The sequence below is a fragment of the Salminus brasiliensis genome, chromosome 14 (assembly GCF_030463535.1).
Source record: "Salminus brasiliensis chromosome 14, fSalBra1.hap2, whole genome shotgun sequence".
Lineage (NCBI taxonomy): Eukaryota > Metazoa > Chordata > Actinopteri > Characiformes > Bryconidae > Salminus > Salminus brasiliensis.
In genome coordinates, this window is record NC_132891.1 from 7498084 (window position 1) to 7511063 (window position 12980).

General features: G+C 43.5%; 1 protein-coding gene across 2 annotated transcripts in view; it reads left to right on the forward strand.

Annotated features, from left to right (window-relative positions):
* The first annotated feature begins 1437 nt into the window (after window positions 1–1437).
* kmt2d (lysine (K)-specific methyltransferase 2D) overlaps window positions 1438–12980 on the forward strand; it is a 33563-nt gene continuing 22020 nt past the window's right edge. For both annotated transcript variants that reach the window (XM_072656374.1, XM_072656375.1), the window contains exons 1-16: window positions 1438–2177; window positions 5471–5553; window positions 6380–6491; window positions 6590–6792; window positions 6907–7016; window positions 7105–7267; window positions 7369–7540; window positions 7653–7767; window positions 8111–8292; window positions 9905–10059; window positions 10152–10307; window positions 10453–11273; window positions 11368–11481; window positions 12130–12243; window positions 12347–12451; window positions 12557–12738. In XM_072656374.1, coding sequence (XP_072512475.1) covers window positions 5505–5553; window positions 6380–6491; window positions 6590–6792; window positions 6907–7016; window positions 7105–7267; window positions 7369–7540; window positions 7653–7767; window positions 8111–8292; window positions 9905–10059; window positions 10152–10307; window positions 10453–11273; window positions 11368–11481; window positions 12130–12243; window positions 12347–12451; window positions 12557–12738 — 2753 coding nt within the window. In that variant the 5' untranslated portion in view covers window positions 1438–2177; window positions 5471–5504. The remainder of the gene's footprint in view (window positions 2178–5470; window positions 5554–6379; window positions 6492–6589; window positions 6793–6906; window positions 7017–7104; window positions 7268–7368; window positions 7541–7652; window positions 7768–8110; window positions 8293–9904; window positions 10060–10151; window positions 10308–10452; window positions 11274–11367; window positions 11482–12129; window positions 12244–12346; window positions 12452–12556; window positions 12739–12980) is intronic.

The window sequence follows — 12980 nt, forward strand, 5'->3', positions numbered from 1 at the left end:
ATTTGGGCTAAACTCCAGAGCCAGTGCTGAATCACCACTGTAAATCTTTCAGTCTTGGCTAAAGGTGCAAAAGGTTTTGTCACCGTACAGCGAAATGTGTCCTCCGCATTTAACCCATCTGGTAGTGAACACACACTCACACACACGTGTTAGGGGCAGTGAGTACACACACACACCCAGAGCGGTGGGCAGCCAACTCCAGTGCCCGGGGAGCAGAGAGGGTAAAGGGCCTTGCTCAAGGGCCCAACAGTGGCAGCTTGCCGAGCCCGGGAATCGAACCCACAACCCTGTTATCAATATCCCGGCGCTCTAACCGCTGAGCCACCACTGCCCCTATGGTCAGGTCTTGGAGAGTGGTCAGGTCAGGTCCTGGAGAGTCTGATGATTTCCCTCCTCTCATACAACTACTTGACCCGAAATGAATCAAGGAATTTATTGACTATTGGTGTGTCTGAATGACAAAATCCCCATACTTCCCATGACACCAGTCCTTCAGGACCATCGCCTGGGACCTCTGCTCTCTGCCTGCCTGATGCCTGAGACACCTTTTCTGACCATTTTCAGAGAGTTAGGCCTAAGGCAAAAATGGTCCACCAGAAGAAACCACTATTTCTTTTTTTTTTTTACCACTATTTTACCAGCATCAGCATAAAACCACAAAACATCAGCAGACACTCACACACAGGTTCACTGCTGGCTTTGGACTACTCTGAATTGCTCTATATGCAGCTAGCTACCTTAACCACTTAACTATCCAGCAATTTGGGACGTCAACAGATATGTGTCACCATTCAGAGACCAAAATCTGTGCAGCAATCTCTTTCTCGATCCAGCTACAGATCCAGGACTCGCTGTATTTGCATGCCAGGGACCCTGGAACCGTCCCAAATGCATTCATTAAAACACTGCGCACTAATTAGTATTCCACATCTTTTCAAATGCACTTAAATACGCGCTAAATATCGTTTGAGTCCGACTTTGCGAGCTAGCTGGTTAACATTTCGTGACCAGCGTCTTTCGTGACTGCCTGGAAAGGGGCAGCTGGTTTGCATTAACGCATGGTAGCCAGCTAGCTGGCACCACATATTAAAAGCTGGAGCGCCATAGCTGCCATAAGGTAAACAAGCTTGTTGGAAAATGGCTGCAATTCAATTTCATTTAGCCAGCCACCCTGCTGCTGCCTCCACGCCCTCGGTCATATATGAGCTAGCTAGCTAGCTACGTTTTTATTGCATCTCATGATTGTGTTGAAATACCACCAACCTATGGTATAAGGGCAACGTGTTGGTGTCAATTGCGTTGCTTGAGTGGTGTAGCTACATTTGTGTGCGAGTTCAATAATAAACAACAACACATTAATCGGGTTGCTTCGATTAAACGTGCTAGCTAGATAGCTATAGCTAGCAGATAGCTACTAGCGCCAGCTAGCAAGCAAGCAAGCAAGCTCACTCTGATGAGGACTGATTGGAGTGGATGTGGCGGTGATAGGGATGGGAAGAGAGGCAGAAATACTGGGGGAGAGAAAAACAACAACAACACAGCAACTATTTGTCCTATTCGGCTCCATACAGCTGCATTAGTTCCTGTTTAGTGGTGCTGCTGCAACCGCTGCTCTGAAAGGGGGAGTTAACCATTGAAAACTTAACTACTGCTATGCGAATCCTATCCTAACCCAGCCAGCTATAGCTATTTATCCAGGGATCTCTAAAGCTGCCCAGAATACCGTAGCTAGCTACAGCTGCTAGTGTTTGCTACGCAGTTGCATTTTTTTTGTTGTTGTTAAACTAGCCACTAGTCAACAGTTTATCAAATAAACAAGCAAACTCGAGTAGCTGCAGCGCTAGCAGCTGTCCTCCTGCTCGAAGACTGGGATTTGGTCGCAGCGTTTTGGACAAACCATGCCTGGAGGGAGTGCGAACAGGATGAACTCGATATGATTAATTTCGTTAGCCATCTTGTGCGCTAGCTAATACGTTAGATACATTAGCTATCAAGTCAGCAAACGTTACGGCCACCCTTCGAGCCACTTCCCTCTCCCCCATCAACAACGAACTGGTAGCTATATCTGCTACCCAGCTTAGAGCAGCCAAAGCTTTATGAAATGAAACCAACACGGGCGATTTGTGTCTGCAGGACTGTTCTGAAGATGTACGAGGACGCGAGGATCGCCCTGTAAGGTATCTAGCTATAGCAGGCTAAGTTGGAGCCAACTGTTGTTGTTGTTGTTGTTTTTTTTTTATTATATATATCCAGATTAACCTTTAACTTTAACTTGCCTTACTAATTTAAAGTCGTTTAACTTCGCAACGATACTCGTTGATACTCGACATGTCAAGCTGAAGCTCCCGAGAAGAGCTCGGGAGCTTCCTATTTAGCTATGCTATTTAACCTGAGCAACCTGGTCAACTGGACTCGCTTGTCAAAGTTGAAAATATACAAAGTGGCCGTGTGAAGAGTCTCTATTCTTGTTGGGGACGAGCTAAAGACATGGCTTAATAAGAAAAAGATGCACAAATCCTGTGCCCTTGGTGTGTGTGCGTGTGAGTTTAGGATCACTCGTTAGCTGCTGGCTGGCTGACTGGCTGGCTGGCTAGCGCTAGCGAGCTAACTAGCTAGCATAGCTACATTCCCCGAGTGCTAGTAGCGCTACGTGAAGCTCTCGGTGTTTTTTTTTTGTAGTCGAAGTTGACTAGTTTTAATGACCGTAAAGATCAGTTTGTGTCTGATCTGGCTGGAGTGTGCTTCACTTCCCTACGGATGGGTCAATCTAGCTAGCTTAGCTAGTAGCTAGCTAGCATCTATGCTAGCTAACGAATACACAGCGATGTCGCTAGCTCTAGCTAGCAAGCAAGCAAGCAAGCAAGCTGGAGGTGTCTTGTGTTGACAGTTGGAAAAGTTCAACAACTGTGGTGTTTGAGTATTACAGCTCTGCCGTTGTGGGGTTTACATCCTTTGCATTGGCCTGGCTGTGTATCGTGGTTGTTTGCTGTGCCGACAGCCCGTGTTTGGAGGAGTTTGCTAGCAGTGTAGTGACCCACATATCGGAATTAGCTCGCTAACGTTAACGATAGATATCTGCTAGATGTCTAACGTTATTAGCTATAGCTGGCTGCGTGCTTGCACTTTTGCTAATTGTCGAAACTGCACGAAAGGTGCAGCACACGTGAGTAGTAATCAAAAGCATCAAATTCGGAAGTAAATTAAGCTGTACTTTTAAAGGAAAATGGATCAGCAGTTTCCTAACGTTGGTATTTTTAGGGCTGGCACGTTCAGGTCCGGGAAGTACAAATCCGGTCCAGGATTTTGTTCCAACTGCCTGCGCAGCTCTGCGCTGCAGAGCTGCGCAGGCAGTTGGAACAAAATCCTGGACCGGATTTGTACTTCCCGGACCTGAACGTGCCGCCACTGGATATTTTGCTGGTAATTAACCTAACGTTGACAGCTGGCATTAACGTGTGGTCTCCATGCTATCCTAAATAACCTTCTCTTATACTATTACACCAACATCTCCTCGACATAAGAGTTTGCTGTAGTTTATGGGTCCTAAAGATTGTCGTTAGAGCTGATATGCATTGTAAACTTGTTAAAGCTGTTTTCATTTTTTGGTTAAAGAAAACTCACTTTTAAGGCATTAATAGATAAAACATAGGGTGTTTTATCAATAGATTCAGTTATTGGGATTTTCCTTGTGCAGTGACTGTCCTGGTTTCATGCCACCATTGCAGACTGCACTGCTGGTTTACTTTTATATGTGTGTGTGTGTATATATATATATATATATATATATATATATATATATATATATAGCTAACTTTTTAATTGTTTAATGCATTGCAATACACTCATTGCCCAGCCAGGCTCAAGGATCTCATTGCTATTTCTTTTTTTTTGATGTATATGTTTATGCATTGCTGCTGGGACACTCAAAAAGCTCCAGATCCCCCTTTGGAGCATTTCTGATGGTCCATTTATTATGATTTTGACTGTGTAAGGAACTACTGGCAGATTCACATGACGCCAAAAGTAAAATGTGGCAAAAATGGAGATGCAAGGTTTACTACCAGTAAAAAACGGTTTCAAATGTCTAGACAGTGCAGTTTCCCTCACACCAACGGCTTCTTGTCATGAGAGGAAACAGACATGTAAATCAAGGGATATGAAGCCAACAGTGCTTATCCTTACAAGCTATAATGACGGCAAACTCCAGTGTGCTTCCTTTGTGGTTTTATTTTTTCTCGCAGAAAATATATCCTAAAGCTTGTGGCGTAACGGTGTGCACCTGAGCTCTTGATATTATTAGTATTGTTATATTGGTGGTGGTAGTACTGGCAGCATTATTGTTAAAACCATGTATTATTCTATTTTTATACATTTACACATACATAATACATTAAATAAATAATTTAAAGACATCTAAATACCACTGGATTAATTAGCTAATTACATTTAGGAAGCAGTAATGACTGGCTGGAATCAGCTGTGTGCTCCAACGTCCACTAAGCCCTGCATTACTAAAAAGACAATGCACTTTTTTATTTTGTTATAAAGAAAATAAAAAATGCAACGTATTTAAAAGCCACACACGACAATATCTACTTTTAAACATTATTTGATTTTTTTTTTTTACCAGCAACGTTTACAAAATATAGACGCGGAACTGCCGAGCACCGCACTTGTTTCAGCCCGAAGCCGTTATGCATGTCGCAGGAAGCGGGCCGCTCGGAAGTTGTGTTTTCTTTGTGTATCTCCGTTTACGTGTGTTTTATATGAAATTAGCGGCGGTATGTGCGAATCATGTACGCGTTAAAAAGACCACAGTGATTTGCTGCAGCCGGTAAGCACCGTCTCAGGCTGTGCACGGTGGAGTACTGCTGCTGTTTGCTGGCCTTTTGTGCGCGGAGAGTTGGCTAAGCCCGGTCGGGCAGCTAGCGCGCTAACGTTAGCCGCAGTAATCTCGGATAGATCAGAGCCAGTTTAGGAGCAAACACACAAACCCACTAAGCCTTTGTTTACCGTGTTTACCGGAGATGTGCAGTCGCCCTTCTACACCAAGAGAATGAGCTGAGGGTGTGTGAATGCCTTTCCATGGTTTGTATTGTTGTCCTTTTGACTTTAACTCTTATTTTGGAGTAATTCTGTGTGCGGTTCTTCAGTGTGGAGGGGCTTGAACTTCCAGGGCAGCAAAAGCAGCAGGGTTTACACCTTTCTGTAGTCACTGAGCTGCTATATATTGCTGTTTTTTAAGGCTTTGGTAGAGTCTTGCAGGGGGTACTTTTGTAAAGCAGAAAGTTGTTTTTCTAATGAAGAGTTTACTGGGAACCTTTGTAGGTCGTTAGCAGACTGGCTAGCGACGTGGTGTGGTTAAAAATAGCGGTTGCCTCCAACTCTGTCACTTTTCCTAAATACACACATCACACTGTCATAAGATGCATGAATCAAAGGATCCATATTTTACTCTCTCTGTCTTCAGATCTCCTATAGCGAGATCATCTTCAGGAGAAGGAATGGACGAGCAGAAGTCAAACTGCGAAGAAAATGATTCAGAAACGGCAGGTGAGTGAGCAGTTCAGTGTTGTCTTGTGTTATTTACAGTCCCTTAGAGTAATGAAGAGATTGTCGTCCCCCCCTGTTTGCACGGGATTGCTTTTTACAGTTGGGCAATGTCATTTTACTACAGAACGTCTTAATCTACTTTTAATGGCAGTACTCTTAATGAATGTCTTGCACAAAATAAGAAATATCAGTAGAAACGACATAGATGGGAGTAATTCCTTGAGCTACACATCACTGTAAACCTCACCCCCCAAAATAATCAATGTAATGGTTCAGAACCTTTTTTCTAGAAGTATAAGAGACTAAACTCTCACTACAGCAACCAGAAGTATTTTGGGAAATCCCGTATGATACTTGAGGCTTTCTACATTTGCCACAGGCTTACACAACCTGCTTAGTTTGTGTCGTATGTTGTGGCTGTTTCAGTGCTTCCATACTGGGTTGTTTACCAACATGGGAATGGGAATTCACATTTGGTTAATATAACTTGACAGTGTTTACAGGTCGTTTTATAATATGTAATAGGCACTGGAATCTTTACTGGCGGGTTTTCTATGAAAATGATACACTGTGTGAGTTCAATTAAGAACCTGTGTCAGCAATGAGTGCACCTTAAAGTAGCCAAATGGATGGTGGGGTCTGGATATTTTTGGATATGAAGTGTGTCTATAGTGGCTTGCATACGTTGTTTGTGTGTTATCTTTTGTTAAATTTTACATTGTGCAGACTGTCAGATATGATTTTTACACTGCAACATATCAATGGTCTGTGTCGCAGTCATGTCTTGCACATGTTCATTAACCAATATTAGACATGTGCTTTACAGCTGATGATGGTGCCTCTTCAAAAGAGACTGTTCCTCCTCCAGGGGACTCGAATACCCCTAATGCTGCAGAGGACATCTCAGGCACTACTGTGGACACTTCCAGTGCACCAGCGTAAAGCCTTTCATTCAAATGCATGCTGAAACATTTTCTTTTGCATGTATTTCATCTTTGTAAAAGATGCTAACCATTGATTTATTTTGGGAATTTAGGGAGATTGTCAGGGCCTGTGCGCTCTGTAACTGTGTGGAGAGAAGTCTTCACGGACAGCGGGAGCTCAGGTGTTTCGGACCCTCTTCCCACCGTCCCCATCCAGAGGCCTCTACCTCCTCGCTGCCACCACCTGGAAATGATGACCTGTCTTCCATTGGCTTCTCTGAATCCACCAGTCTTGCGATTCTCTTTGACGACATGGGTATGTCCAAAAGCGATATATTCTTGAATTGAGTTTTAAGACAAAATGTGATTGCTTGTGAAACATGATCTCTGTTAATAATATAATATGATATATTGATACCATTTGATACAGGGAGATGCTGGGTTCACCACTGGTGTGCGGTATGGTCAGAAGGGGTGCAACAGGGCGAGGGTGAGGACCTGATAAATGTGGATGAGGCAGTCATCTCAGGGATACAGCAGGTATGTTAAACAGGCTGTTGGATCGAAAATGAAGATTTCAAATCATAAAATGTGAACCCTCTCCTAAGCCCTTTTTTCTGCTTTCCAGCTGTGCGATTATTGTAAAAGGATGGGTGCAACCATCAGGTGCCGTGCCAAGGGCTGCTCACGGTTCTACCACTTCCCTTGCTCGGCTGCGAGTGGATCGTTCCAGTCCATGAAGCAGTTGGCTCTCCTTTGTCCTGTGCACATAGACAAGGCAGAAGAGATAGGTAAGGAGCACTGCCAAAAAAAAAAAAAGAGATCTCACCACATTGGAAGATGTGTTTGTGTTATTTAAAATAACTGGGGGTGGGTTTGTGTTGTCCCACAGCTGGAGAGGAGGCACGCTGTGTGGTGTGTGACTCTGCAGGGGAGCTCTTAGGGTTGTTGTACTGTACAGGTTGTGGGCAACACTACCATGATGCCTGCCTGGAGATCAGTGCCACACCACTCCAGCGCTCTGGCTGGCAATGTCCAGAGTGCAAGGTGTGCCAAACCTGCAGGTAGGTTGAAGAGAGCCCATGAAAATTCAAACTTGATGATTTATACATTTGGATGACCTGTCTGTTTGGCTTGGCCTGTTATCTGTTTGAAAATATGTGTTTCGATTTCTAGGCAACCAGGGGAGGACTCTAAAATGCTGGTCTGTGACGCATGTGACAAGGGCTATCACACCTTTTGTCTGCAGCCAGCTATAGACTCTGTACCCCCTGACTCTTGGAAGTGCAGAGTAAGTTTTAGTTAGATGTAATCTTTCCATCCCTACAAAATAAGAAGGCATGTTGCAAGCAGTCAATGATAAAATATTTTTTGAAAGTGAAATTGTTCCATGACCAGTAAAAATGTAAACAATTATTTTTTTGTTAAAAAGCATGAATTTTTATTTTTAAAAGAGCAGCAGATATATACAAACATGGCCCTGGGATTAAATAGTCTACTTGCACATGGCTGATCAGTTTGCATATAGCGGAGTGAGCTGTCATTTAGCTGCAATCAAAAAAATAAATAGTTTGTAAATTGTGACTACTGGGATTTATCTCTCTCTCTCGCTCTCGCTCTCTCTCTCTCTCAAGCGGTGTCGTGTCTGTACTGACTGTGGGTCTCGAGGACTTACACTGCCAGACTCTGAGCAGTGGTTTGAGAGCTATTCAGTGTGCGAGAGCTGTCAGCGGCAGCGAACATCTGTGTGTGGGGTTTGCAGTAAAGTCACAGAGTCCATGGTCCCATTACAACGACGCTGCACTGTCTGCCACAGGTGAGTTTGTACCCTCCCTCACTTGGTAATGTTTTATTTATTCTTTGTTTGAATTCATATTAAGTAGTATTGATTCCATGCTTTTGTATGACTTTATACTCAGATAGAGCCTTAATTCTTTCTCCCTTGTATTGCTTTTAGTCTTCCATCTGTTCTCCAGAGGCATTTATTAAATTGGTCACAAAACTTATGTTTTCTTCTTGCAAGCTATTCTGTTTTAAACTTAACTTAAATTGAGTTCTCACACAAACCCAAAGTGCCTTTTCTTTTAAATTCCATTAAGTTAATAAAACATTATTGTAACTTACCAGTGGAATGACACATCTCACCACAGACCACTCAGTAGACTGGAGGATTTTAGTGCTTTTATTTATTTTATTTTTTTATAAATATTCTGCACTGTTCATCCCAATGTTAAAGGTAATATCCTGTTTCCTTCCCTGCCCAAGTTTACAGCACTGCGTAGTGAAATACAAAACAGGAAAAACGCAGCTCTTTTAAAGCAGTCCCACTGCTTTATTGCTAGAGGAAATAACTTTTGCGTCTGTTATCATAACACACAATGAATGGGTAGCATCGGTTTTGAGAGGACTGATACAAATGGACCTCAATATACATGATATTCGGACACCTACATATTACACCTACAGGAGCTTTAATGAGCTTCCATTCTAAATCCTTTGGCATTAATAATGGGTTGCAACTTTTGCTCCCCAGGGTTCTGGGAAGAATTTCTAAAAGATTGGAGTGTGTCTTTGGGATGTTTTGCCCATTCGTCCCGAAGAGCATTTCCGAGGTCAGACGCTGATGTTTGACGAGAGGGGCCTAGCTCGTAGTTTCCGTTCTAGTTCACCCCAAAAGTGTTTGATGGGGTTGAGGTCAGGGTTCTGACTCGACCTACCATGCCTTTACGAACCTTGCTTTGTTCACTTGGACATAGTAATGTGGAACAGAAAATGGTTTCCCCAATTGTTTTCACAAAGTTGGAAGCATACAGTTGTCCAAAATGTCTGAGTATGCTGAAGCATTAAGATTTCCCTTCCCTGGAACTTAAGGGCCCAAGCCAACCCCTGTAAACAAACAAACAAAAAAAGCCATAGCATTAATACTTTCTCCACCAAACATTACTGTTGGCCCAGGACAGTCAGGCAGGTAATAGTTCTTCTGGTATTTGCCAAACCCAGACTTGTACGCTGTGCTTGATGTAAGGCTTGCATGCAACTGCTCCTCCATTGAAACCCATGCCCAACCATGCTGTTCCAGACCTTGCTGGCATTAACATCAACACAAAAACAATGTGCTTAGACTTTACATGGTCTGCCACTTTGCCTGAGTTGCTATGGTTCCTAAATGCTTCTACTTTTCAATAATACCGCTTTCAGCTGATGGTGGAATATCTAGGCGGGACAAAATTTCACCACTTGACTTGATGCAATGGGGGTATCCTGTTACCATGTACCATATAACATGAAATTCAGTGAGCTCTTTAGAACCACCAGTTCTTTCACATTTTTTATAAAGGCAGACTGGATGGCTGGGTGCTTGATTTTATACAGTTGTGGCAATGGGACTTGGATTTAGTCATTAGTCATTTTTTTGTCTGTCTCCACAGATGGGTACACAGTGAGTGTTCCATGCTCTCTGAGCTTTCAGAAGAGAAATGCATCTGCAAGATCTGCAGAGAAACCGCTACTGATGTCACAGGGACCGAAATGTCATCCACGCAAGTGGATGAGAAGACCGACCTGGAGGAGCCCATGGACTTGGGTATGTTGTTCTTTCTGTTCACCATTTTTGGATTTGCTGTTGTGTTAATGCTGCTCTGTGTTAATGTTGTAAATTCCTGTGTTCTGGATTAGGAACAGAAGCTGAAGTTGAGGCAGGAGAGGCAGCAGAAGTAGATGAAAGCATTATGGAAGAGGGGCAGCAGCAAGAGGTCTGTTTGGACTCTACCGGTCTACAACTGGATAGTGAAGTCTCTACAGAGCAGCAGGCCCCTGCAGCTGAGGTTGCAGGTAATCTCAAAGACCAAAGCACAGCTTGTACCTTACATGAGATGTGCTCTTTGTGTCTACTTTGAAAAGTGCTAAACAACGACTTCGAAAGTGCTTCTTTTTTGCAGAAGTAGTCTGAATGGAAAATTAAAATCTTATTTTATAGGTGCTGAAGATGGAGCGATCGACGGTTGTAATGGATCTATTGCTGATGGGGCTGTTGGTATAGACAAAAAAGCTAAGGGCCCTCAGGAATCTCCGCAGGGCCTTGATGACCCTGTCACCGACACTATGTTGGAAGCCGAACCTCATGTAGCAGAGACCCGTGTAGAAGGTCATGTACAGTCTCAAGAGGAAGCCAGTCATCAGGCAGAGAAGGAGTTGAGCTGTACTGTGGATGTTACTGTAATAAAGCCCTCTTCAGTTTCCCCCTCCCCTTCTCCTATTTCTACCCCGACTGCTTCAGAGGAGGTGGACAATGTTGCAATGGACACAGAGAAGGCAGAGCCAGACGTGCTGAATGAGGAGGCATGTCACAGGACTTCTTCCCCTGCTCCTCAGGTGGAACTGCCCTTTGCCTCAGACACAGATGACAGAGGAGGTCAGTCTGAGGAAGAGGAGGAGGATGAGGAAGAGCATGGTGGAGAGGAGCTGTTGGAGGATTCTCTCTCTAAAGAAAACAGTCAAGCAGAAGGTGATCAGAAGCTTGAAGGCGAGGCGCTAGAAGCGAGTATCAAGTCAGAACTGTTCATCGACGAGACGTCCAACATAAGCCATGGTGACGAGAGTAGTAGTGGCTTCCTAGGCTCGCCAGCAGAGGCCGACTCCCAGATGCTTTCCGCAGACCTTAGTGTCATGCCAGCTTGCAGGCTGCGCTCTGATTCCTTGCTCACTGAGACTGATGACTCCTTACCCTTTGACCCCCTCAAGTCTGACGGAGAGAAGCTCAAGCGGAGGGGATCTCCAGGTCGCTCTAGAGTGAAGCATGTAGGTTTATTGAATTACGTTGTTCTCATATATCTACATAAAAACACTGGGGGATTATGATTACTTTATTGCTGGCTTTAATTTTTTGTGTCAGGGAAGAGGTGGTGGTGGCTTCCCAGGAAGGCGGCGGCCACGAGGTGGAGGCAGTGGTAGAGGTCGAGGGCGATCACGTCTCAAAGCCATGGCTTCTTGCATTGATGCGTTCTTGGTAAGTTTCACTCATTTTTTTGTTGTTTTTACTGCAATATATGTGTAAATGTTTGTGGACAACCCTTCTAAAGAATTCATTCAGCTATTTTAAGTTCACCCATTGCTGACACAGATGTGCAAATGCGTGCACACACAGCTTTACAAGTCCCCGTAGTGAAGTATTGCAAAAGCACACTCTGCAGCAGATAAATGTAAAGCTGTTGGCACCTTGCTTAATGCCAGGTGTGGGCTAGAGGGGTATAAAGCCCCCAGCATTGAGCTGTGGAGCAGTAAAACTGTGTTCTGTGGAATTATTGTGCTCCATCCAGTAAATTAGGGATGAGGGGGGTTGTGATCATCCAACATTCTGGCTCCACTGACTGTCTTGTCGCTGAATGCAATCAAATGCTCCAAAAACTAGTAGAAAGCCTTCTTCAGTGGACAGTAGCGAGAGTTACTCTAAAAGCAGGATACACTCTTGATTTCGGAAGAAACAATGACTGAGCAGGTGTCCTAAAACTACTGTCTATATAGTTTTTTTTCTCTGCTATTCTGGGATAGCTTTTAGTGAAACGGTGATGTGAGGATTTGACTGCATTCAGTCACAAGTGCATTAGTAAGATCGGGTTTTACATGTCTAACCCCAAAACATTTTGTAATTTTACAGCAAACCATGACAACAGACACTGGAATAAACAACGAGGACAATGAGGAAGCCGATGACACGATGCAGAATACGGTGGTGCTCTTCTCAAACACTGATAAATTTGTTTTGCTGCAGGTAAAAAAAAAAGTTTTTTTTTTTTTTTTTCTTCATCTTTTGATTTTGGTATATTGTCATACTTTGCCAGAATTAAATGTTTGATCTTTTTCATGCTTCCTAGGATATGTGTGTAGTGTGTGGCAGTTTTGGACGAGGTGTAGAGGGCCAGCTGTTGGCTTGTGCACAGTGTGCTCAATGTTATCATCCATACTGCGTGAACAGCAAGGTAAGCTTAGCCATTGCATTTGACTGCAGTTTACACTGAGACATTAAATCTGTTCTGTTTGTGGAGTTGTTCCTTATTTTTCATTTATATTTTTTTTCTGTAAAGATCACGAAGATGATGTTGAGGAAAGGATGGCGTTGTCTTGAGTGTATCGTGTGTGAGGTATGTGGGAAGGCCTCTGATCCTTCCCGATTGCTGCTGTGTGACGACTGTGATGTGAGCTATCACACCTACTGCTTGGATCCACCCTTACACACTGTACCCAAGGGAGGATGGAAGTGCAAATGGTATTTCACATCTTCCTTGATTGATTCACCCTGATCTTAGAAGCTACACTTCTCATTTATTTTTATTTGTGCACACATCTTGTCTGTTTCCGTATATATTGAGTGTTTTCTAGGGTGAGTTATTTTAGGCAGCATTCACACTATAACAGCAAGTGCGCATTGTGTCAGTGCCCAAGATTTTGAATACCTCTTAGCTGAATATTTTAAAGAATTTTTCAAGAAAGCATGAAAAACCAAAGTAA